Genomic DNA, 27,183 nt, shown 5'->3' on the forward strand with positions numbered 1-27,183 from the left:
TGAATTCCAGGGCCAAATTTCTGTCCCAGTCCAGCCCTGCCACTACCTCACTTGCAATAAGGGAATGGAGTCCCACCCGAGCACATATCGTGGACTTGCTGAGGGAGACGGACCGGTCCCGGAGAGGGGGCAGACAACAGCTCCCTCCAGCAAGAGGCTACCCCACTATCTCAGGCACATGCTTAATGACAGGCTGCTTGTTAAACTTCCATTACCCTAGGTAACCACGTGTGTCCTCACACTGTATTATTCTTGTACTGATGTCTTCGTACCCCCAAAGTACCTCAGTGACCTGAACTATGAAATGGTGATGGTTACTTGCATTAAACCCCTTCCAGTAACTTCAAACCAGGCTGGAACAAGGTTTCAAAACTTTACCTGGAAAAGTGCAAAACATAAAGTCCAACATGCAGGAAGATTATTCTTTCCTACATCCCTGGAAACAAAAAAAAAAGAACCAATAAGTTGGACTTTAAAGGCAGATTGGACCACAATGTATATACTGTATAAAAAAAAAAATCATATTTTATTGATAGAAAAAGATAAAATCCAGAAATATACATTAACACGTGTCATTAAAAAAACATGTATTCATATATGTAGAAACTATGGCCAACAAGGACCCAATACTTTGGACATGTCGTTATTGTTACAAGATCAAAGTTTCAGGTTAGTAAGCCCCTGTGTGTCAACGCGTTTCACTGATCTGCTTCCTCAGGACACACAGAAAAGGCAAAATAAAAGAGAAACAGGTCTCACTTATCTGGATATGAATACGCATGTGGTAGAGTCTTCCTGGGCGGGCACTGGAGTACAGAGGAAAGCCAAGCAAGATCTGTACAAAAAAAAAGAAAGGATTTCCCCGATGGGGCTTTTTGGCAGCGGAATAGCAAATTCAAATATCAGAAATTGATTTATTCAAAAAATGTCCAATGTCATAGTATAGTTCGAAACAGTGTGTACAGTATATCATCTGGTTCAGAGAATACATATTACATATTCCACAATCCAATAAAACAAACATGTATAGTTATACATTGTTATAATATTATATAGTAGTTGAGCGCCGACGCGTTTCGACCAACATATGGTCTCTTCAGGGGGACAGGTGGATCTGGAAGAATTTACATGAATTCAGAGTTAAAAAACGTGTCAATGTAGATAGCATTGGGTGAGCCAATGATGGTATATTTACCGCTCAAAAGTGGAATGGGTATTCCTATCACCCAGGATTCTAAGAGCTGCTGGGTGTTGGGGAACTGTGTCACACCCTCCCTGGGTCACCCACCCCATCTGAAGCTTTGACTTTGGAGAATTGATGGGATAGCTTTTTCCCATGCTTTAAAACCTAAACCTTTATTTGGTAATTGAGTTTGTGAGCTTTTCTCCCCCGCCCCCTCTTGGAATGTACTGTGTAGTCCATTTGTAGTACAGAGTCCGTCAGAGGTATTCTCCAGCCGCTGGTGCCTTCAGGGAGGCCCCCAAGCTCTGAAGGTCTTTACATACCAGTAGTAGTAGTAAGCAATGTTCTTTTGTTCCTCATGGGTGCCATTCTCCGTCTCTTTCCCTTACGGGCCCCGGACCTCTCTCTTTCTCTCTGAGTTATTATGGGCCCCAGACTCTCCCTCCTGACCCCTGTCCCTCTTTTATATTACAGGATCATTGGGTTGAACCTAGAGAAAAGCCCGCCAAAACCTAAAGAACTGGGGAGGTATTAACTCCTACCCTCACATCTGGCACAGCAATTGAGATCTGGGGGGGAGGGAGCATAGCCCACCTCAGCCCCCTCCCCAGATCCGGCCACGCAACATTTACATTTAGCTGGCGCCCCTGCATTCTCTGCTGCCGGTGCTAATGCAAACACGGCAGTCTCGGGAATCTCTCCAGACGTGCATTTGCCTGGCTTGTCAATATGGGTTGCCACGTTTGCACGTCATCCACGGTGTCCCTACGGACAAGCAAGAGCCGTGCTTGATTGTGTCAGCCAACATGCCTGATGTGCTTGCACGGCTTCCCCGGGCGTCACTCCAGGCAGGCTCAGGCCACATGCTTAACTTTCTGAGGCGGGCCGCAGGTTGGATGTCCCTGGTCTACTTTATGTTCCTGTGGTAAGTGAAAGTGACCAGAGTGTGACCAGGGAACAAGCTGAATGATTGTCAGGGGCCAGTGGGAGAAGGGTCCCCTTATATTAGTGGTCAGTGTGAGAAGGACCCCCTTATATTAGTGGCCAGTGGGAGAAGGATCCACTTATATTAGTGGTCAGTGTGAGAAGGACCCCCTTATATTAGTGGCCAGTGGGAGATGAATCCCCTTATATTAGTGGCCAGTGTGAGAAGGACCCCCTTATATTAGTGGCCAGTGGGAGAAGGACCCCCTTATATTAGTGGCCAGTGAGAGAAGAACTCCCTCATATTAGTAGCCAGTGGGAGAAGAACCCCCTTATATTAGTGACCAGTGGGAGAAGGACCCACTTATATTAGTGGCCAGTGGGAGAAGGACCCCTTATATTAGTGGACAGTGGGAGAAGGATCCCCTTATATTAGTGGCCAGTGGGAGAAGGACCCCTTATATTAGTGGACAGTGGGAGAAGGATCCCCTTATATTAGTGGCCAGTGGGAGAAGGACCCCTTATATTAGTGGACAGTAGGAGAAGGATCCCATTATATTAGTGGTCAGTGGGAGAAAAAAACTGTTATATTAATAGCCAGTGGGAGAAGGATCCCCTTATATCAGTGGGAGAAGGACTCCCTTATATTAGTGGACAGTGGGAGACGGATCCCCTTATATTAGTGGCCAGTGGAGAAGGAACCCCTTATATTAGTGGTCAGTATGAGAAAGATCCCCTTATATTGTGGGCGGCACAGTGGTGTAGTGGTTAGCACTCTTGCCTAGCAGTAAAAAGGGTCACTGGTTCAAATCCCAACCACAGCACTACCTGCCTGGAGTTTGCATGTTCTCCCTGTGCCTGCATGGGCTTCCTCCGGGTACTCCGGTTTCCTCCCACAATCCAAAGACATGCAGGTAGGTTCTGTCCAAAATTAGCCCTAGTATATGAATGGGGACCTTGGATTGTGGGCTTCTTGAGGGTAGGGACTGATGTGAGTGTGCAATGTACAGGGATAGGGACAATTGTAGACACTCACTCAGGTTGAACTGGATGGACTGGTGTCTTTATTCAACCTTACTAACTATTTAACTATATTAGTGACCATGAAGGACCCCCTTATATCAGTGGTCAGTGGGAGAAGGGTCCCCTTATATTAGTGGTCAGTGGGAGAAGGACCCCCTTATACCAGTGGTCAGTGTGAAAAGGACCCCCTTATTAGTGACCAGTGGGAGAAAAAAAACCTTATATTAGTGGCCAGTGAGAGAAGAACTCCCTCATATTAGTGGCCAGTGGGAGAAGAACCCCCTTATATTAGTGACCAGTGGGAGAAAAAAACCTTATATTAGTGGCCAGTGGAAGAAGGACCCCCTTATATTAGTGACCAGTGGGAGAAAAAAACCCTTATATTAGTGGTCATTGGGAGAAGGACCCCCTTATATTATTGGGAGAAAAAAACCCTTATATTAGTGGCCAGTGGAAGAAGGACCCCCTTATATTAGTGACCAGTGGGAGAAAAAAACCCTTATATTAGTGGCCAGTGGGAGAAGGACCCCCTTATATCAATGGTCAGTGTGAGAAGGACCCCCTTATATTAGTGACCAGTGGGAGAAAAAAAAACCTTATATTAGTGGCCAGTGAGAGAAGAACTCCCTCATATTAGTAGCTAGTGGGAGAAGAACCCCCTTATATTAGTGACCAGTGGGAGAAGGACCCCCTTATATTAGTGACCAGTGGGAGAAAAAAAAACTTATATTAGTGGCCAGTGAGAAAAGGACCCCCTTATATTAGTGACCAGTGGGAGAAAAAAAACCTTATATTAGTGGCCATTGAGAGAAGGACCCCCTTATATTATTGGGAGAAAAAAAACCTTATATTAGTGGCCAGTGGAAGAAGGACCCCCTTATATTAGTGACCAGTGGGAGAAGGACCCCCTTATATCAATGGTCAGTGTGAGAAGGACCCCCTTATATTAGTGACCAGTGGGAGAAAAAAAACCTTATATTAGTGGCCAGTGAGAGAAGAACTTCCTCATATTAGTGGCCAGTGGGAGAAGAACCCCCTTATATTAGTGATCAGTGGGAGAAAAAAACCTTATATTAGTGGCCAGTGAGAGAAGGACCCCCTTATATAAGTGGCCAGTGGAAGAAGGACCCCCTTATATTAGTGACCAGTGGGAGAAAAAAACCCTTATATTAGTGGTCATTGGGAGAAGGACCCCCTTATATTATTGGGAGAAAAAAACCCTTATATTAGTGGCCAGTGGAAGAAGGACCCCCTTATATTAGTGACCAGTGGGAGAAAAAAAGCCTTATATTAGTGGCCAGTGGGAGAAGGACCCCCTTATATCAATGGTCAGTGTGAGAAGGACCCCCTTATATTAGTGACCAGTGGGAGAAAAAAAAAACTTATATTAGTGGCCAGTGAGAGAAGAACTTCCTCATATTAGTAGCCAGTGGGAGAAGAACCCCCTTATATTAGTGACCAGTGGGAGAAAAAAAACCTTATATTAGTGGCCAGTGAGAAAAGGACCCCCTTATATTAGTGACCAGTGGGAGAAGGACCCCCTTATATTAGTGGCCAGTGGGAGAAAAAAAAACCTTATATTAGTGGCCAGTGAGAAAAGGACCCCCTTATATTAGTGACCAGTGGGAGAAGGACCCCCTTATATTAGTGGCCAGTGGGAGAAAAAAAAACCTTATATTAGTGGCCAGTGGGAGAAGGACCCCCTTATATTAGTGGCCAGTGGGAGAAAAAAAACCCTTATATTAGTGGCCAGTGGGAGAAGAACCCCCTTATATTATTGGCCAGTGAGAGAATGATCCCTTTATATTAGTGCTCAGCTCAGCGGGAGAAAGCGCCCTTTATGTTATTGGTCACCATCTATAAGGATATACAGTACATACACACACAGCACAGGGCCGCCTTCCCACTACAAGACGGTTCTCTGGGCTGCAGTTCTTCTGATTTCCACAAGGTAGTGATCTTCAACCTCCTACCCGGACAGGAAGTCTCTATGGAAGACAGGAAGTGATGTCAGGGACAAACAGGAAGTGATCTTAGATAAAGACAGGAAGTTCCATGAGGTACGAATAACAGAGGAGACGTTGCTGAAAGTGGCAGTAGAGGAGGTAATAAGTTCTTATTTTCTATTTACACCCAGTAACCCCCCCCCCCCGTCATGTCTGTCCTCTTCCTCCATAGTGACTGTGATGTCTTTTATCTCCAGCAGATGATGATACACACATATATAGTGCAGGAACCTAGATTAACCCCTTCAGGGGCAGAACATTCCCCCAGTTACCGGGCCGGAACATTTTGCAACCTGGTGGATTATATGACTTTTGTTGGGTTTGGGGGGGTGGGTTTTTTTTTTTTTTTTTTAGGGCTGCATTTAAAGGGGTTGTAAAGGTTTGTTTTTAATTTAGTAAATAGGTTCCTATAAGCTAGTGCATTGTTGGTTCACTTACCCTTTCCTTCGATTTCCCTTATAAATGTTTTTTTTCTTTGTTTCCTTTGTCTGAATTTCTCACTTCCTGTTCCTCCTCAGTAAGCTGTTCTGGCTGACTAACCACCGCTCGGATGATGGTGAGAAGTTTATTGAGGAGAAACAGGAAGTGAGATATTCAGACAAAGAAAAAAAACATTTAGAAGGGAAATTGAAGGAAAAGGTAAGTGAACCAACAATGCACTAGCTTAGAGGAACCTATTTAGAAAATAAAAAAAGAAACCTTTACAACCCCTTTAAACATAATATGTCATTGTTTTATAATCTTCACATTCTCGAAGTGTTCGCCACACACAGAACAGGGAGAAAAATATTACCCCGCACAGACAGAAAATGGGCAATCGTTGCAAGATGCAGCCAGTACAATGACGGAGTAAAGGGGTCAGCAGTATGGAGCATAAAGCTAAACCCCCCCCCAAAAAAAGGTGCCCGTCCCAATTCATAACTCGCTCTTCCCCTTCGGGGATGGGCACTTCGTGCTGACAGCATGAGGAGAAAAGGGGAAAGCCGATCGCCTGCTTCTGTTAAAGGGATATTGGTTCCAAAAGCGCCCACCAGTGTCACCTATCAGTGCCCACCAGTGTCACCTATCAGTGCCCATCAGTACTGCTAATCAGTGCCCACCAGTGTCACCTATCAGTGCCCATCAGTACTGCTAATCAGTGCCCACCAGTGTCACCTATCAGTGCCCATCGGTACTGCTAATCAGTGGCCACCAGTGCCACCTACCAGTGTTGCCAATTAGTGCCTTATCATCAGCGCCACCATTCAGTGCAGCCTCATCCGTGCCTCCTGATCAGTGCCCACCAGTGCAGCCTATCAATTCCCATCAGTGCAGCCTCATCTGCGTACACCAGTGAAGGAAAAATTACTTGTTTGCAAAATTTTATAGCAAACTATGAAAGATGGCAAGAGAAAAACTCACCCAGACTCTAAGCCCTTGTACACACGATCGGAGATTCCGACGGAATGTGTTCCGATCGGAGCGCTTTGTCGGATATTCCGACTGTGTGTGGTCTGTGTCGGAACTGTTTTCGTCGGAATATCTGTCGGACCAAATTTTCCAACTTGCCGGAAATATTTTCCGACAAAATGCTCCGATCGGACATACTCCAATCATGTGTGGAGAATTCCGATCGGACAAAGTGCCACGCATGCTCAGATCAAATTCCTAGACCAAAGCTATCGGCTACTAGCCTGAACGTAGTCCCCGTCGTAAAGAAATTACGTCATCACGTTCTGAAACATCGGATTTTTCGACAACTTTGTCCGACCGTGTGTATGCAACAGTTTCGGACAAGATCCGTCGGATAAAATCCGACGGATTTGGTTGTCGGAATCTCCGACCGTGTGTACAAGGGCTAACTCTATATAGTATAGTTGGTGTGTAGAGTAGTCGGTGATCAGGCTAATTAAGCTCACAAAAGATCCATAGAACATGCAGGCCGGCAACTCGACAGCTTCTCCATAGAAAATATTAAATTGAGCATTACGGCAATAACATCATCCAAAATTACTGACGCGTTTCGGCCTTGGGCCGTCATCAAAAGATATACCGTATATACTCGAGTATAGGCCGACCCGAATATAAGCCGAGGCCCCCAATTTACCCCCAAAAAAACTGGCAAACTTATTGACTCGTGTATAAGCCGAGGGTGAGACATGCCTGTCCATCCCTGTGTGTGTGTCCGTCCATCCCTGTGTGTCCGTCCATCCCTGTGTGTCCGTCCATCCCTGTGTGTCCGTCCATCCCTGTGTGTCCGTCCATCCATCCCTGTGTGTGTGTGTGTCCATCCATCCATCCCTGTGTGTGTGTGTGTCCATCCATCCATCCATCCCTGTGTGTGTGTGTCTCCATCCATCCATCCATCCCTGTGTGTGTGTGTCTCCATCCATCCATCCATCCCTGTGTGTGTGTGTCTCCATCCATCCATCCCTGTGTGTGTGTGTCTCCATCCATCCATCCCTGTGTGTGTGTGTCCGTGTGTCCGTGTGTGTGTGTGTGTGTGTCCAGCCTACCTGTGTCCCGAGCCTGTGTCCCGAGCCTCCGTCCCGTGCCTTGCCTCCGTCCCGTGCCGTGCCTTGCCTCCTTGCCTCCGTCCCGTGTCGTGCCGTGCCTTGCCTCCGTCCCGTGCCGTGCCTTGCCTCCTTGCCTCCGTCCCGTCCCGTGCCTTGCCTTGCTTCCGTCCCGTGCCTTGCCAGGATCGCCGCTCTTCGTCGGCGCCTCGGCGGCCATTCTAAAATTCAAAAGCCGCGCCTCCGCCTTCGCCTGTGATAGGCGGAACACTGAATTTCCCAGCAGCCTGTGTTCCGCCTATCACGGACATCGTCTCATCCTCGTCCGTAGTACGAGGATGAGCGGATGTCCGTGATGGGCGGAACACTGACTGCTGGGTAATTCAGTGTTCCGCCTATCACAGGCGAAGGCGGAGGCGCGGCTTTTGAAGGGTAGAATGTCCGCTGTCTGTCTGCTCGACACGCTGATCGAGCAGGCAGACAGCGATGACTCGAGTATAAGCCGAGGGGGGCACTTTCAGCCTCAAAAAAGAGGCTGAAAATCTCGGCTTATACTCGAGTATATACGGTATATATATATTTTTTTAATTTTCTGTCTTTTTTTTTTTTCCGTTAGTTTGCCAAAAAATGAAAACCCAGTAGTGATTAAATATCACCAATAGAACGCTCTAATGGTATGAAAAAAATGATAAAAATGTCATATGGGTACAAAATAATTGTGCACTTTACTCTAAAAGCTGGTGATAAATTGGGGTGGTTGCCATGTTTGTTTGACTTGCTGGAATGGTGGAAGGAACACATTGGGCGCCTTGAGCTGCCATTGCGCTGTACTGGGCTTCTGGTGTATCCTGGTGCCTTTAAGGAGGAATGGGCTACCCCCAAGCTTTCCAAGCTTTCATTCATCCATTGGTTTATATGCTCCAATATGGAGGATCTCAGAGACTAGAGCTAGGACTTTACAGAGGGGCTTTGATGAGGCAGTGAGGCTTCCACATATATTTGCTAATGTTGGGCAATTAAAACTAAAAATTGATACCATTGTGTGACCAAAACCACCCAAAAATTCCTAATTTCATTTGCCAAATGTATCTGTCTACAAGGAAACCTGTATAGATGAAATTACGAATGAAGATGGAGGAGAACCAGAGTTACATGGCCGAGAAGATACTAAACCTCACACTGGAGATCATCTACCTGCTGACCGGAGAGGTGAGGAGGATTCTGGGAGGTCACATGACATCACTCTTATCTGTATTAATAAAACACAGACCTGACCGGAGAGGTTAGGAGGATTCTGGGAGGTCACATGACATCACTCTTATCTCTATTAATAAAAACACAGACCTGACCGGAGAGGTGAGGAGGATTCTGGGAGGTCACATGACATCACTCTTATCTCTATTAATAAAACAGACCTGACCGGAGAGGTGAGGAGGATTCTGGGAGGTCACATGACATCACTCTTATCTCTATTAATAAAAACACAGACCTGACCGGAGAGGTGAGGAGGATTCTGGGAGGTCACATGACATCACTCTTATCTCTATTAATAAAAACACAGACCTGACCGGAGAGGTGAGGAGGATTCTGGGAGGTCACATGACATCACTCTTATCTCTATTAATAAAAACACAGACCTGACCGGAGAGGTGAGGAGGATTCTGGGAGGTCACATGACATCGCTCTTATCTCTATTAATAAAACACAGACCTGACCGGAGAGGTGAGGAGGATTCTGGGAGGAGGTCACATGACATCACTCTTATCTCTAGTAATTAAACACAGACCTGACCGGAGAGGTGAGGAGGATTCTGGGAGGTCACATGACATCACTCTTATCTCTATTAATAAAACACAGACCTGACCGGAGAGGTGAGGAGGATTCTGGGATTCTAACATGATATTCCTATTGGTTCTCCAATACAGAGATTTCCTCCTGTGAAGTCAGGTGATCATATGACCATCACAGTGCCTCCATGTGACTCCCTAAAACCTGAGAGACACAACATGGAGAAGATTCTAGAAGTCACCAAGAAGATGATGGAGCTGCTGACAGGAGAGGTGAGGAGGATTCTGGGACATTATCCAGTAACAGACAAGGGATGTGTCTGGATGGTGACCATCCCCCACCATCATCGGGTAGATGAGGAACAATCACTGATAGTATCATTAGGATCTGTACATTATCTGCATTGTTACCATTGATGTCATTTTTATTATATATGCAGAGTGGAAACCTGAGAGATCCTAAAGTTGAAGTTAAAGAAGAGATAAAAGAGGAGGATGATGAGGATGGGGTGATGGAGGAGTTTCCTGAAGGACACAATGATCTGTACCAGGACACCATGGGGGAGTCATCCAGTAACAGGAACTCACCAGAGAGATGTTACAAGGTCTGTGGAATGTTGCATCTAGAACAGTGTTTGTCACCTCCAGCCCTTAAGGTGCCCTAACAGGTCATGTTTTCAGTCTTCCCATTATTTTGCACCGGTGATTTGATCAGTTTCACTGCCTTAGTAATTTCCACAGCCGTTTCATCTGGATGGAAATCCTAGAAAAATGACCTGTTGGGGCTCCTTGAGGACTGGAGTTGAGAAACGCGGCTCTAGAACATGGACTTGTGAAGACAATGTTTTTCTATCTGGTTTCACAGTAGAACTTTTTTTTTTTTGATGATATTCTCTCTCATTTTCTTGGTTTAGAGTGGAGATCCAATGGATATAGAATTTGAGGTGAAATCAGAAGAAGAAGAGAGGTATGTGAGGGATGATCAGCAGTCTATGGAGGAGGATGGAATAACGGGGACATTTATAGAGGAGGACACTCCTACAGAGATCAGCACAGGTGGGTCATTAACACTAAATCCATTCCTCCACCCATACTGCTCACTGATTGGTCCAGAGTAGGGCGGGGGCTGGGTGATATCAGCCTGTAATCCCCTGGTCACTTTCCTGAGCTGTGTTCCCCGTCCTGTATTCCTGGATTTCTCTCCGATAATCTTCCTTCTCTGTGCTGCCGACACAATTTATGTATCTAGACTGGATTTATGGAGGTTCTGGGGATCAGCAAAATGTTGACTCTCACTATAGGCATTGCTCAACCTAGGCAACTGGGGGAAGGATCTTGGGTCTCCTGCTCGGTGCTCTGGGTTTAGCAGTATCTATGGCACAGAAAATCAACCAGGGGTATTTTTTCTGCTGTTTACTGGAAACGTTGGGTGGAGAGAGATCCCTCAGGACTCAGCTTGAATATTTTATGACCCAGGCTATTGTTCATGAACACATTGTGGACCAGGCAAGGAAGTGCAATACATCTCATGTCAGTTAGATGGCAATGAGTGATAGAGGGGGAGGGGACACCCGTCCTATAATCCCCTCATCACTGTCACTCCTATAGAAGACAGTTCTCGTTGTTTCCTCCCTCTCTGACTAAGGTCCATGAATAAAGAAATGATCTGGTAGGAGATCAGAGGAGCCATTTACTAGTTACCTTGAGGGGGGAATTGTAAGATCCTCAGAGACAAAGCTGCCTGATGTGGGCGGAGTCCTGGTTTAGGGGAACCAATCAGCTGATGTCTAGTAATAATCTTTGTATTTCTATTTTAGTAGATGGACGGGAGATGAGGAAAACCTCAGAGGATTGTCTCACTTTGTCTCCAGACTGTAAAGTAGAAGATGAGGACATCACACAGTATAGTCCAGGAGAAAACCCGACTACCTCAAATGTCCATCCGGCACCACACAGTGTAGATGGACCATCGTATTCCTCTTATCCTGAGGAACCTCAGACTGTGCGGGACGGTGCCGGACCATCGTATTCCTCTTATCCTGAGGAACCTCAGACTGTGCGGGACGGTGCCGGACCATCGTATTCCTCTTATCCCGAGGAACCTCAGACTGTGAGGGACGGTGCCGGACCATCGTATTCCTCTTATCCTGAGGAACCTCAGACTGTGCGGGACGGTGCCGGACCATCGTATTCCTCTTATCCTGAGGAACCTCAGACTGTGCGGGACAGTGCCGGACCATCGTATTCCTCTTATCCCGAGGAACCTCAGACTGTGCGGGACGGTGCCGGACCATCGTATTCCTCTTATCCTGAGGAACCTCAGACTGTGCGGGACGGTGCCGGACCATCGTATTCCTCTTATCCCGAGGAACCTCAGACTGTGCGGGACGGTGCCGGACCATCGTATTCCTCTTATCCCGAGGAACCTCAGACTGTGCGGGACGGTGCCGGACCATCGTATTCCTCTTATCCTGAGGAACCTCAGACTGTGCGGGACAGTGCCGGACCATCGTATTCCTCTTATCCTGAGGAACCTCAGACTGTGCGGGACGGTGCCGGACCATCGTATTCCTCTTATCCCGAGGAACCTCAGACTGTGCGGGACGGTGCCGGACCATCGTATTCCTCTTATCCTGAGGAACCTCAGACTATGAGGGACAGTGCCATCCTTCCAACACATAAAAAGTTTTCCTGTAAAAAGTCCAGTATTTACAGACATCAGAGACTACACATGGGCAAGAAGATGTACTCCTGCCCTGAGTGCGGGAAATGTTTTCTACATAAACCAGCACTGGATGTACATTACAGATCTCACACGGGTGAGAAGCCATATTCCTGTCCTGAGTGTGGGAAATGTTTTTCAGTAAAGACCAACCTTTCCAGACATCAGAGATCTCACAGGGGTGAGAAGCCGCATTCCTGTCCAGAGTGTGGAAAATGTTTTTCTCAAAGAAATGCTCTAGTCACACATCAAAGGTCTCACAAGGGTGAGAAACCGTATTCGTGTTCTGAGTGCGGGAAATGTTTTTCAAATAAGTCCAGTCTATACAGACATCATGGAGTGCACACAGGTGAGAAGCCGTATTCCTGTCCTGAGTGTCAGACGTGTTTCCTTCATAAATCTTCTCTGATCACACATCAGATGTCTCACAAGGGTGAAAAGCCACATTCCTGTCCTGAGTGCGGGAAATGTTTTTCAAAAAAGTCGAGTCTTTGCAGGCATCAGAGATTGCACACGGAGGAGAAGCAATATTCCTGTCCCGAGTGCGGGAAATGTTTTTCACATAAGTCGACTTTTTGCAGGCATCAGAGATTGCACACTAGGGAGAAGCCATTTTCCTGTCCTGAGTGCGGGAAATGTTTTTTAAATAGGTCCAGTCTTTACAAACATCAAAAACAACATACTGGCGAGAAGCCAGGTTCCCGTCCTGAGTGAGGGAAATGTTTTTTGTTTGTTCTTTAAATCAACGATGGTCATACATCAGAGATCCCACACAGGTAAGAAGCCACATTCCTGGCCCGAGTGTGAGAAAGTCCAAACTTTATAATCATCAGAGATCACACACACGGGCGAGAAGCCCTGTTCCTGTCCTGAGTACGGGAAATGTTTCCTTTATAAATCATCTCTGATTCCCACACTGGAGGGTGTAGATCTGCTGGGAGTAAAGATGGCCAAAATGTTAGAGGGGGTTTTTAAACTAGGCGATGGGGGGAGGGTCCAGATGTAGTGATAGTGAGCGCAGAATATATTCCAGAGGTTATTATTGGGGGCATTAGGGGTGCAACGGATCAAAAAACTCACGGATCGGATCGTTCCTCGGATCAGAGTCATGGATCGGATCAGCAAATAATAATTGAATTTGCAAAAACCTGTGAAAATTCCACCACCATATAGTCCCCACTGCAATATACATCTCCTCCAATGTAAAATTGGCTGAGCATGGATGGGTATGGCTGGGTATTGCAGGGTAAGTATTGCAGAGTATTGGCAGATTAGGTATTGCAGAGTATTGGCAGGGTATCGCAGAGTAAGTATTCGCAGAGTATTGGCAGGGTAGGTATCGCAGAGTATTGGCAGGGTAGGTATCGCAGAGTATTGGCAGGGTAGGTATCGCAGAGTATTGGCAGGGTAGGTATCGCAGAGTATTGGCAGGGTAGGTATCGCATAGTATTGGCAGGGTAGGTATCGCATAGTATTGGCAGGGTAAGTATTGCAGAGTATTGGCAGATTAGGTTTTGCAGAGTATTGGCAGGGTATCGCAGAGTAAGTATTGGCAGAGTATTGGCAGGGTAGGTATCGCAGAGTATTGGCAGGGTAGGTATCGCAGAGTATTGGCAGGGTAGGTATCGCAGAGTATTGGCAGGGTAGGTATCGCAGAGTATTGGCAGGGTAGGTATCGCAGAGTATTGACAGGGTATTGCTGGGATGGCTGTGGCTGCCATCCGATTTCTCCCCTCCACTGTACAGATCAGTACAGAGGGGAGAGAGGAACCGGCGTCATCATGACGCCGGTTTGTTTACAGGTGATCGCTCCGTCATTTGACTGAGCGATCACATTGTGAAACGCCGGCGGGTGTACCAAGATGGCCGCCGCTCCAGAACTAGGCTGAAGCCCCGGCCTTTCCTAAGGCCGAGATCGCGGCGTGTGCCGATCCGAGCGGGGTGACCGGTTCGGATCGCGGATGGGTGCCGATCCGTTACACCCCTAGGGTATTATTAGTGCTAAGTTGACTAAAGCACATAAACCCGAGTTAAGTATAGTAGCAAGTCCTAGTTGCAATCTCAGAACACCCAATAAGAGGACAATATGCGCCCGGTCTAAACTACGTGGCATGTTCACCAATGCCAGGAGCCTGGCGGACAAGACGGGAGAACTAGAGATACTGTTGTACGAGGGGGATTTGGATTTTGTTGGAATTTCAGAGACCTGGTTCAACAGCTCTTATGATTGGCTGGCAACCATTCGAGGGTATACCCTTTATCGCAATGATAGAGAGGGTAAAAAAGGGGGGTATGTCTATATGTCAAGAATAATGTACAAGTGAATGTGAGAGTTGACATCACTAGGGGAGCTAGGGAGGAGGTGGAATCCTTATGGGTAGAGCTCCAAAGGGATGGAACTAAGGGAAAAATAATATTGGGAGTATGCTATAGGCCCCCTAACCTGAGGGAATCTCCTATCACAATTTGGATTAGCAGCAAGAATGGAAAGTATCATCATAATGGGGGATTTTTAATTATCCAGACATAGACTGGGCGGAGGGAACTTAGAATTCATCTAAGGCTCGCCAGTTCCTAAATGTCTTGCAGGAAAATTTTATGGGTCAGATGGTAGACGCACCAACTAGAAACAAAGCGTTACTGGTACTACTGATTACCAACAATACAGACCTGATGGAAATACGGGGCAATTCAGTAAACAGCGATCCCAGGTCAATTGGCTTCAATATAAATCACACAAATAGGAAACATAAGGGGAATACAAAGACACTGAATTTCAAAAGATCCAACTTCCCTAAACTATGAAACTTGCTAGAAGATATAAATTGGGATAAAATCTTAGGAGCAAAGAACACTGAGGAGTCATGGGTTTGCTTTAAGAGCATATTAAATAAGGGCATTAGCCAATGTATTCCATTGGGTAATACATTTAAAAGAGCGAACAAAAGTCCTGGGTGGCTGTAAAAATGCATGTAAAAGCAAAGCAGAAGGCCTTCAAAAAATACAAGGCTGAGGGATCATGGTCAGCATTCAGACTTTATAAAGAATGTAACAAGAAATGTAAGGGTGCAATTAGGACAGATAAGATAGAACAAGAAAGACACATAGCGGAGGAGAGCAAAAAAAAATCCCAAGAAATTCTTTCAAGTATGTAAACAGTCAAAAAGGGAGGACAGACCATATTGGGCCCCATAAAGAATGAGGAAGGACATTGGTTACAAAGGATGGGGAGATGGCGAAGGTATTGAATCTCCTCTTCTCCTCAGTCTTCACGAGGGAATCGGGGGGGGGGGGGGGGTTTCAGTAACCAAAACTGCAGTGTTTATCCTCAGGACACATCACAGGAAGCACCTCCATGGCTAACAGAGGACAGAATTAGACTTGGGAAACTTAACATTGATAAATCACCGGTACTGGGTGGCTTGCACCCGAGGATACTTGGGGAACTCAGGCAAGTAATTTCCAGACCATTGTTCCTAATTTTTACTGACAGTCTACTGACTGGAATGGTAGCAGCTGATTGGAGAAAAGCCAATGTAGCACCAATATTTAAAAAGGGCCCAAAATACATCCCTGGGAATTACAGACCAGTTAGCCTAACATCAATAGTATGTAAACTCTTCGAGGGGATGATAAGAGACTATATACAAGATTTTAGTAATGAGAACGATATCATTAGCAGTAATCAGCATGGATTCATGAAGAATCGTTCTTGCTAAACCAATCTACTAACCTTCTATGAGGAGGTGAGTGGCCATCTAGATAAAGGAAGGCCCGTAGACGTGGTGTATCTAGATAAAGGAAGGCCCGTAGACGTGGTGTATCTGGATAAAGGAAGACCAGTAGACGTGGTGTATCTAGATAAAGGAAGGCCCGTAGACATGGTGTATCTGGATAAAGGAAGACCAGTAGAGGTGGTGTATCTGGATAAAGGATGGCCCGTAGATGTGGTGTATCTAGATAAAGGAAGGCCCGTAGACGTGGTGTATCTAGATAAAGGAAGGCCCGTAGACGTGGTGTATCTAGATAAAGGAAGACCAGTAGACATGGTGTATCTGGATAAAGGAAGACCTGTAGACGTGGTGTATCTAGATAAAGGAAGGCCCGTAGACGTGGTGTATCTAGATAAAGGAAGGCCCGTAGATGTGGTGTATCTAGATAAAGGAAGGCCCGTAGACGTGGTGTATCTAGATAAAGGAAGGCCCGTAGACGTGGTGTATCTGGATAAAGGAAGGCCCGTAGACGTGGTGTATCTAGATAAAGGAAGGCCCGTAGACGTGGTGTATCTGGATAAAGGAAGGCCCCTAGACGTGGTGTATCTAGATAAAGGAAGACCCATAGACGTGGTGTATCTAGATAAAGGAAGACCCGTAGACGTGGTGTATCTAGATAAAGGAAGACCCGTAGACGTGGTGTATCTAAAGGAAGACCCACACAGGTTGGACTTGTGTCTTTTTTCAGCCTCACCTACTATGTAACAGGCGGGAAGCCACATTCCTGTCCCGAGTGCAGGAAATATTTTATATATGTTTTGTATATAAATCAGAACTTCAAAGGTCTCGCATAGGGAAAAGCCGTATTCCTATTGCGGGAAATGTTCTTCACCAGCGTTGCTCTGTACATAAGAGAGCCCACTCAACTCATAAGGTGTATTAGTGCCCTGAGTGTTGGAAATGTCTTGTATATGAATGTTGCTGGACATGTGGGGAAGAAGCACACCCTGATATACACCTCAGATATACTCCATGACTGATCTTCATCATGGAAGAAACAGTTTATAGACCTCAACCATAGCCTGACCTTTTTACAAAGATGTCCTATGGAATGGATGATACAACAGTGCCATCTGGAGGTCAGATTGGTAAATGTTTCTCCCATTGAAACATAGTACTGAGAAAGGGGCCACACCCATGTGGGGGGGATAAAAAACCTTTCTAAATAAAAAGGCAACAACATAAGAAACGGCAAGAAACAGTTGATAAGGAGATCAGAGATCACCAAAGACATGGATGAAGTGTTGTACCGTGTCGGCCATTGATAGCAGGAGAAAAATAAAAATGGAGTCCTCACCTCTCATTGGCTGAGTACATTTTGTGGTGGAAGAGTTCATAAACACTTAGCCCTTATACACACGGTCAGAGATTCCGACGGAATGTGTCCGATCAGACCGTTTTGGCGGATAATCCGACTGTGTGTGGTCTACATCGGCCTGTTTCCGTCGGAGTATCCAACGGACCAAGTTTTCCAACTTGTCGGTAGAATTTTCCAAAAACATGATCCGATCGGACCTTGTCCGATCATGTGTAGAGAATTCCGATCGGACAAAGTGCCACGCATGCTCAGATCAAATTCCTACACCAAAGCTATTGGCTACTAGCCTGAACGTACGTCATCACGGTCTGAACGATCGGATTTTCCGACAACTTTGTCCGACCGTGTTTATGCAACAGTTTCGGACAAAATCCGACGGATTTGTTTGTCGGAATGTCCGACCCGTGTGTACAAGGGCTTAGGGCTAGTTTACACTTGCTTCAAAACAAGGCTTTGGACAGGCCTTGTTAAAGCTCTCAAAGCTCCAGTCGAAGCTCCTGTCACTGAATAAAATGGTTAGCTTACAGTCCTGTTTACACCTTGCTTTTGCTTGGTGTTTCAATGGGGCTTTGGGGCTTAGATGAGGCTTTGGTGGGGGCTTAGATGAGGCTTTGGTGGGGGCTTCGATGAGGCTTTGGTGGGGGCTTCGATGAGGCTTTGGTGGGGCTTTGATGAGGATTTGGTGGGGGCTTCGATGAGGCTTTGGTGGGGCTTCAAAGAGGCTTTGGTGGGGCTTCAAAGAGGCTTTGGTGGGGCTTCGATGAGGCTTTGGTGGGGCTTCGATGAGGCTTTGGCGGGCCTTCGATGAGGCTTTGGTGGGGGCTTCGATGAGGCTTTGGTGGGGGCTTCGATGAGGCTTTGGTGGGGGCTTCGATGAGGCTTTGGTAGTGCTTCGATGAGGCTTTGGTGGGGCTTCAAAGAGGCATTGGTGGGGCTTCGATCAGGTTTTGATGAGGCTTTGATGAGGCTTTGGTGGGGCTTCGAAGAGGCTTTGGCGGGGCTTCAATGAGGCTTTGGTGGGGCTTCGATGAGGCTTTGGTGGGGGCTTCAAAGAGACTTTGGTGGGGGCTTCGATGAGGCTTTGGTGGGGGCTTCGATGAGGCTTCGTGGGGCTTCAAGCGAGCTTTGCTATAGACTTCTATGGAGGCTTTGAAGCACAACTAAAGCTACATGAGGTATAATTTTTGAAGCAAAGCCAAAACAAAAGCAAGGTGTAAAAAGGACTGTAAGCTAACCATTTTATTTAGTGACAGCGTTCAAAGAGCTTTAACAAAGCCTGTGGGAAGCCTCGTTCGGAAGCCAGTGTAAACTAGCCCTTAATGTGTGTTTGAAGCCAAAGCAGGTGTAAATGAGCCCTTACTATGACGGACTCGAGAGGAGTATGTCCACCGTATAAGCTTCCCTTGCCTGGTACCGGCACGATCCAAGATCCCTTAGCTCATCCAGCCACTTGTCGCGACATCCGTGTAGGGTGGTAAAAAATCATAAGACTGTTTATTGAAACACAGGCACAAATTCTTATTAACACCTATCTGGACCCAGTGTTGACTATGCCCATAGTTGCCAACTGTTCCGAATTTCTCGGGACGTTCCCGGGATTAGGACCTTTGTCCCGATTTAATTATATGTCCCGGGAAATTTGGTTTGTCCCCGTTTTTCGCCGCCGGCAGCTAGAGGTCCACGGCCGGTGGAGACAATGTCTCTGCCGGCCGCCATTTTAAAGAAGACCAGATGCTGGTCTTCAATAGAGATGCTGCGGCACCGCAGTTCAGAATATTTTGGCGCGGCAACGACGGCGTCTGGAGGATGTCGGGGGCCAGTGAGTCTGGATGTCGGGGGCCAGTCTGGATGTCGGGGGCCAGTGAGTCTGGATGTTGGGGGCCAGTCAGAGTCTGGATGTGGGGGGCTAGTATGGATGTCAGAGGGGGCAGTCTGGATGTCGGGGGCCAGTGTGGTTGTCAGAGGGGGCAGTTTGGATGTTGGGGGCCAGTTTGACATCCAGACTGGCCCCCGATATCCAAACTGGCCCCCAACATCCAAACTGCCCCCTCTGACAACCACACTGGCCCCCGATATGCAGAGGGGCCAGTCTGGATGTCGGGGGCCAGTCTGGATGTCGGGGGCCAGTCTGGATGTCGGGGGCCAGTCTGGATGTCAGAGGGGGCAGTCTGGATGTCGGGGGCCAGTCCGGATGTCGGGGGGCAGTCTAGATATCAGAGGGGCCAGTCTGGGTGTCGAGGGCCAGTCTGGTTGTCGGGGGCCAGTCTGGATGTCACAGGGGGGCACCAGATGTTAGGAGGACTGATGGGGACACCAGATGTAAGGAGGGGCTCCGCTGATGGAGACAGATGTGAGGAAGGCTGCTCTGATGGGGCACCTGATGTAAGGAGGTACTCTGCTGGGGGCACCTGATGGCATCCGGTGGCAGGCAACGTGGCTAGTGACGCGCTCAGGGCTCCCACTGATTCTGCATTATGGTGAGTTAATATTACAATGTAATAATAGAAATAATGCGCTTCAATCATTCTGACACCATAACAATCATGGCGCCGGGATGATTAAAGCGCTAACACCAGGTATTTGGAGTATCTTTATCTGCTGATTGTCAAACTCTGGAAAAAACATATTGCTATTGTGGTGTAGGATCAGGGGCTGCTGTCCCTCCATCCCTCCCTCACCCCCATTTCCCTCTCCATCCCTCCCTAACCCCCCTTTCCCTCTCCAGCCCTCCCCCCCTTTCCCTCTCCATCCCTCCCCCCCTTTCCCTCTCCATCCCTCCCCCCCTTTCCCTCTCCATCCTGTATTCAGCTCAGACTCTAACCACACCCCTTTGAGCCACGCCCACTATTTTACGTAAACCCGCCCATATTTTGCCGCTTTTCCGCACGCCGAATCTTCGCCTTTTCCTATGCCACACCTATAACCGCATGCCTCGCCCCCTAATTATAATACAACTCCGCCTACTGCCAAAAAAAGTGTCCCGGATTTATTTATTTATTGTTACGATGTTGGCAACTATGTATGCCATAGAGCAGCCTGTGTTAGGGCTCATAATGTACACGCTGCGTTGTGTACGCACTGCGTTACTGCAAGTTTTGCGTTGGCACTTCCCATGCACATATGGTAACGCAGCGCATGCAGTAACACAGTGCGTACACAACGCAACGTGAATATTATGAGCCCTAACGCAGGCTGCTCTATGCAAACAGTCACGTTCTGGAATATCGTCAGCCTTCGTTAGGCCTCAAACTATACAAGTCTTTTTTTTTATTATTATTCTGTTAGCAATGGATCCCGATACTTCTAATCCTGGACCAAAACAAAAACGCAGGTCCTACGAAGCCAGTTTCAAACTCAAGGTTGTGTCAAGAGCAGAAGAAAGCAACAACAGCATTGCAAGCCGGGAATTTGGCGTCAACGAAAAACAAGTGAGGGAGTGGCGGAGGACGAAAGCTGACTTGAAAAAGACTCCAAAGGCAAAAAAAGCCCGGCGCGGTTTAACGACGTCATACGGGGCTCTAGAGACCGAATTGCAAAAATGGGTCACGGAGTGTCGGCAAAACGGTTGCTGCGTAACCCGCAAGGAAATTCGCTTGCGTGCCCTTCAGATGGCTAAAGATGACAAATTAAAGGCGCCGGGCATTGAAAATTTTGTTGCGTCGGCGGGATGGTGTACCCGCTTCATGAATAGGTTTGCCCTATGTTTGCGGCAAAGAACAAAGAAGTTGCCGAAAAAAAGTCCTTGACGAAAAAAAAGCAAAGTCCTTCCGTTCATTTATCATCAAACAGAGACGGATCCATAACTATGACCTGAGAGATATTGGAAATATGGATGAAACACCGATTAGACATGTGCAAAAGGAAAAAATTTGTTTAGTTTCGTTTCGTTTTAATTCGTTAATTCATTAATTTCGTTTAGTTATATTTGTTAACTTCCTTAAATTCGTTTTCGGATTTCGTTTAGTTTTCTACCGAATTCGAAAAATCGGCCACATTCGAAAATATTTCAACGAAATTCGAAAATATTTCAACGAAATTCGAAAATATTTCTACCGGATTCAAAATGATTTCAACATGATTCGACATTATTAGAAACTCCAAATTTGGATATTTTGTAGTGCTAGTACTATTGTGTTTGCATACCAAATTTGGGGTTTCTAGCTATAAGTGACCCCGAGATATGTGGCCCCAAAATCGGGTCGCAAAATGTTATTAGTTATTAGAGCAGAGAATGACATTTTGTGACCCAACTTTAGGGCCATGTATCTCGGGGTCACTTGGTGCTAGACACCTTAAATTTGGATATGTTGGGTCGCAAAATGTCATTCTCTGCTCTATTAACTAATAACATTTTGCGACCCGATTTTGGGGCCACATATCTCGGGGTCACTTATAGCTAGAAACCCCAAATTTGGTATGCAAATACAATCTACAACATATCCAAATTTAAGGTGTCTAGCACCAAGTGACCCCGAGATACATGGCCCTAAAGTTGGGTCACAAAATATTTTCGAATGCGGTTGAAATAATGTTGAATCATGTTGAAATCATTTCGAATGCAGTTGAAATAATGTCGAATCATGCTGAAATAATTTCGAATGCATTCGAAATTATTTCAACATGATTCGACATTATTTCAACCGCATTCGAAAATATTTTGTGACCCGACTTTAGGGCCATGTGTCTCGGGGTCACTTAGTGCTAGACACTTCAAATTCGGATATGTTGTAGAGCTAGTACCATTGTGTTTGCATACCAAATTTGGGGTTTCTAGCTATAAGTGACCCCGAGATATGTGGCCCCAAAATCGGGTCGCAAAATGTCATTCTCTGCTCTAATAACATTTTGCGACCCGATTTTGGGGCCACATATCTCGGGGTCACTTATAGCTAGAAACCCCAAATTTGAAGTGTCTAGCACCAAGTGATTTCGAGATACATGGCCCTAAAGTTGGGTCACAAAATATTTTCGAATGCGGTTGAAATAATGTCGAATCATGCTGAAATAATTTCGAATGTGGTTGAAATAATTTCGAATCATTTCGAATTCATTCGTTATATTTCTTTCGTATTCGTTGTAATTTGTTATTTTTTTATTCGGTCATTCGGATGCATCCGAATGTCCGAAAGATGCAAAATTCGTCCGAATTTCGATTAGTTACGAGACGAATTGCACAAGCCTAACACTGATGACCTTCGATCTTCCAAGCCACAGAACTGCGGCAAGTTCGGGGGACAAAAAACAATTTCCATCAGGACCACAGGAAATGAAAAAAAAATAAAAAATTTCACGGTCGTTCCGTCGTGTATGGCCAATGGAACTAAGCGTCGTTATTTTTAAAAAGAGAGACCTTGCCGAAAAAAAGGTCAAGTTCCCACCACTAATTACGGTACATGTTAAAGGCTGGTTGGATGAAGACGGAACGAAAAAATGGCTGGAAGAAATTTGGAACGGGCGACCCGGGGCGGCCCCCGAAGAAGAAAAAAACCCATCATTGCTAGTTTGGGATACGTTCAGAGCCCACACAACCGATGATATAAAAAAAAAAAATCGGCAAAGTCTCTTCTCGAGTCTCTTTGGCCGTTCTTCCAGGTGGGCTTACATCCGTAGTGCAGCCCCTAGACGTGGGTTTATAAATAAAACGTTCAAAAGACCGGCGTGCGAAAGATGTGGCGTGAATGGATGTCGTCTGGTCAAGCCACCGACCGACCAAAAGTTTGAAATCTGATGAAGCCCCCGACATAGAATTGATAGCAAAGTTGGGTCCGTGATGCATGGGAAGAGATTGGTGGTGCTACGGGGCCTTCAAGAAATGCGGCATTGGTAACGCTATGGGTGGCAGTGAAGGCGGCACTTTGTATGAGAACGGCGGCAGTGATGGTGATGACCGCGAACTCAGTGATAATGACAATGTCTGCGCTGGTGACCTCACACCAGCCGATGCCGAAGCTCTGCTTGGACATACAGATGATGAGGAGGAATCCCGTTTTGAAGGATTTGAACTAAGATTTTTGTACTTTTTAAAGTGCCTGTTGATACCACATTGTTTTTGTTGACCCTCTTTTTCCACTTACGGAGCTTAGTTTACTGTTTTTCTTTTGAAATAAATATTCAGAAACATTTAACCACTTCAATACCGGGGGGCACTTAAACACCTTCCTGCCCAGACCAATTTTGAGCTTTCAGCGCTGTCGCACTTTGAATGACAATTGCGCGGTCATGCTACACTGTACCCAAATGAAATTTTTATCATTTTTTTCCCCACAAATAGAGCTTTCTTTTGGTGGTATTTGATCACCTCTACGGTTTTTTATTTTTTGCTAAACAAATAAAAAATACCGAAAATTTTGAAGAAAAATGTTTTTTTTTTTGTTTCAGTTTCAAAACTTTGTAAATAAGTACGTTTTCTCCTTCACTGATGGGCACTGATGGGGTTACACTTGGGCACCGATGAGGTGGCATTGATGGACACTGATATGTGGCACTGATGGGCACTGATAGGCGGCACTGATGGGTGGCACTGATAGGTGGCACGAATTGGCACTGATGGGTGGCATGGATGGGTATGGATAGGCGGTACAGGTGGGCATGGATAGGCGGCACAGATGGGCATGGATGGGCACTGATAGGTGGCACGGATGGACACCGATAGGCGGCACAGATGGGAACTGATAGGCGGCATTGTACAGGTGGGCATGGATAGGCGGCACAGATGGGCATGGATAGGCAGCACAGATGGGCATGGATGGGCACTGATAGGTGGCACGGATGGACACCGATAGGCGGCACAGATGGGAACTGATAGGCGGCATTGTATTATAATATACTGTACTAATGGATGCCAATCAGTGCCAAACAATAATGCATGCCAATCAGTGATGCCCATTGTGGGCACTGATTGGCATCCATTATGGGCACTGATTGGCATCCATTGTGGCACTGACTGGAATCCCTGGTGTGGTCTAGGGTGGCATACCTTGTCCTGGGCATCCCTGGTGGTCTGGTGGTGTCCCTGGCGGTCCAGTGTGGGCATCCTCGGGGGGGCTGCACTGATAATCGATCAGCACAGACCCCCCTGTCAGAGGAGCAGCCGATCGGCTCTCCTCTACTCGTGTCTTACGCGAGTGAGGAAAGGAGCGATCACCGGCTCTTCCTATTTACACTGTGATCAGCCATGATTGGACACGGCTGATCACGCGGTAAAGAGTCTCCGTCGGACAGGTGGGTGCTATCTTCCCCCTCCCCAGCAAAGATGAAGATCCGATCGCCTCCGCCGCTGCTGACGGCTCTGGTAAGTGGCGGAGGTCACCAGAGCGTGGCGGGAGGGGCTGATTAAAGTGATCTTGCGGCGCATCCGCTCGCAGAGACCACTATTGTCAGAAACCGGACCGCCGGTCAAACAAGAGGATAGCGGGGTTATGGCAGCTAGCTGCTGTCATAACAACGACGTATATAAGGAGGTATATCGGCGGTCCGGAAGTGGTTCATGTAATTTTATATGTATCTATTTTTTTTATTTTTTTTTTACATTTACCAGCTGCATTTCCCACCCTAGGCTTCTACACGAGTCAATAGGTTTGCCCAGTTTTTTTGTGGTAAAAGTAGGTGCCTCTGCTTATATTCGGGTCGACTTATACTCGAGTATATACGGTACATCCCATAATAGGTTGCTCCCAAGGCAGACAGAAACAGAAGAACAATGGAGTGGGGGCACATCAGGCAAATATATTTCAAACAATGTATAAAAAAAACAATTTTGCATCTTTTCAAATTTTCATATAAGGCGTTAAAAAGCAAAACAGAAATATTAAAAAATATGCGGTTTCGTTCCCCACGCGGGGCACCAAAAAAATAAATAAATATGCGCTAATATACAATAAAATAAGATCGTTTTGTGAAGCAAAGTTCACTTCTTCAGGAGACAAAGTCGATTTCAGGCTGATAAGTAACATCTGTAGAGAGATCCTGTCCTTAAGACAATTGATATTGAAACAAAAGTGCCCTCAAAAGAAAGACACAAAAGTTATACTCGGCTCATACACCATATAACCAAAAGTATTGGGACACCTGCTTTTACACGCACATTAAATTTAATTGGCATCCCAGTCTTAGTCCGTAGGGTTCAATATTGAGTTGGCCCCCACCCTTTGCATCTATAACAGCTTCAACTCTTCTGGGAAGGCCGTCCACGAGGTTTAGGAGTGTGTCTATGGGGATGTTTGACCATTCTTACAGAAGCGTTCCTGTGACCCAGAGTCAATTTGTAAGGCGCTATTGCCCCGCTCTCAGCTGATGTCACAGAGCCGCTACAGGCTCTGGAAGAATGCCGACCAGGTTGTTGGGCCCCACCCAAGTGCCTAATCGACTGCTGGCTCCAGATCTCTCAGTGAGTGACTGAGAGCCAAAGTCAGCTACGCCCCGCCCCCTCTCCAGCTCAGGGCTCTCCCATGAGCACTGGAGAGGCAGAGAGCGTGGACTGACAGTCACTGCTCTCCACTCCCGAACTGTGAGATTAAATCAGATTGAGACAGAAGTACAGTTAAATCACACTTGTTTAATAATAAAAGTATTATTGGGCGGCACAGTGGTGTAGTGGTTAGCACTCTCACCTAGCAGTAAAAAGCGTTGCTGGTTCAAATCCCAACTGCGCCACTACCTGCCTGGAGTTTGCATGTTCTGCGTGGGTTTCCTCTGGGTACTCCGGTTTCCTCCCACACTCCAAAGACATGCAGGTAGGTTAATTGGCTTCTGTCCGAAATTGGCCCTAGTATATGAATGGGGACCTTGGATTGTGGGCTCCTTGAGAGTAGGGACTGATGTGGGTGTGCAATGTACGGGGATAGGGACAATTGTAGACACTCACTCAGGTTGGACTGGTGTCTTTATTCAACCTCACTAACTATGCAACTATGTAAAAAGAACAAATGTAGTCAACACATAGCCGAAGTTCAGTAACCGGAACGGATAGTCAGCCAAGCCAGAAGTCAAGGATCAATGTAGTGGAACAGCAAGCAGGATCTGGAGCCAGAAGGGATGTCAGCAAACCCTGTCTTTAAAGAGGAATGCAGGAGAAAGTTTCTTGTGATGTTGAAAGCAAAGGCAAAGTTTCTTGTGATGTTGAAAGCGAAGGCAAAGGCAGAGCTCCTCTGGACTGGGCAGCTTAAAGAGGAAGTAAACCCTGATGGGTTTACTTCCTCTTTCATTCCCGGCAAAGCATAAGGGACCATTGCATAGTAGTCCATTATGCCTAAGCATCGCATAGTAGTCCATTATGTGTCACTTACCTGACACAGGAGCCAGCGATGTCACCGATGTCCCCTGTAGTCTGGCGCATCCATCTTCTCGGTGGGGTCTCGCAGCTCCGCCGATTCGGTGAAGCCGCAATGACGTCACTCCCGCTCATGCGCAGGGAGCCGACACGCGCGGCATCTTCGTCAGTGACGAAGCCGCGCTCAGTGCGCATGCGCCGTAGACAGCGGTGCCTGTCTTCGGGCAAATATCTCCTAAACCGTATAGGTTTAGAGATATTTCTTGGACCTACAGGTAAGCCTTAATCTAGGCTTACCTGTAGGTCAAAGTGGTTTGTAAGGGTTTACAGCCACTTTAAGTAGGCAGGACTGACGAACAGGATATCATCAACAGTAACTGTGGAGAGAGATGGGAGCTGGCATTTAGCCGACAGCTAGGCGGCCAGCTCAGAGAAAGAAGGGCTGAGCCCAGCCCTGACAGACGACCAAGAACTGTGCGATCAACATTCACGTGATTACTCAGTTCTCAGGCTTAAAGCTGATGTGAGACAGCTGCAGCATAGACGTGAGTCCCATACTTCTCCTTTCATGGGTAGTGCAAAAAAGATGGGAAAAACCGAAACCACCTTTAGCCAGCACGCCTATTTGCCATACATGAGGTGCCTCAAGTCTCCATGAGGCGTTTCACCCTTGCAATCTTGCTGACC

At 46.6% G+C, this 27,183-nt stretch overlaps 2 protein-coding genes across 3 annotated transcripts in view; one reads left to right on the plus strand and one right to left on the minus strand.

The window, feature by feature from the left end:
* LOC143955900 (uncharacterized) overlaps window positions 1-27,183 on the minus strand; it is a 184,872-nt gene that overhangs the window by 20,560 nt on the left and 137,129 nt on the right. The gene's annotated exons all lie outside the window — the stretch shown is intronic.
* LOC143956081 (uncharacterized) overlaps window positions 5,154-27,183 on the plus strand; it is a 64,918-nt gene continuing 42,888 nt past the window's right edge. The window contains exons 1-2 of the mRNA XM_077466205.1: window positions 5,154-5,235; window positions 8,729-8,837. Coding sequence (XP_077322331.1) covers window positions 8,742-8,837 — 96 coding nt within the window. The 5' untranslated portion in view covers window positions 5,154-5,235; window positions 8,729-8,741. The remainder of the gene's footprint in view (window positions 5,236-8,728; window positions 8,838-27,183) is intronic.

This window comes from Lithobates pipiens, unplaced genomic scaffold, assembly GCF_037356315.1.
Source record: "Lithobates pipiens isolate NorthernLeopardFrog02 unplaced genomic scaffold, aLitPip1_a1.2 Scaffold_35, whole genome shotgun sequence".
In the NCBI taxonomy this organism is placed as follows: Eukaryota; Metazoa; Chordata; class Amphibia; order Anura; family Ranidae; genus Lithobates; species Lithobates pipiens.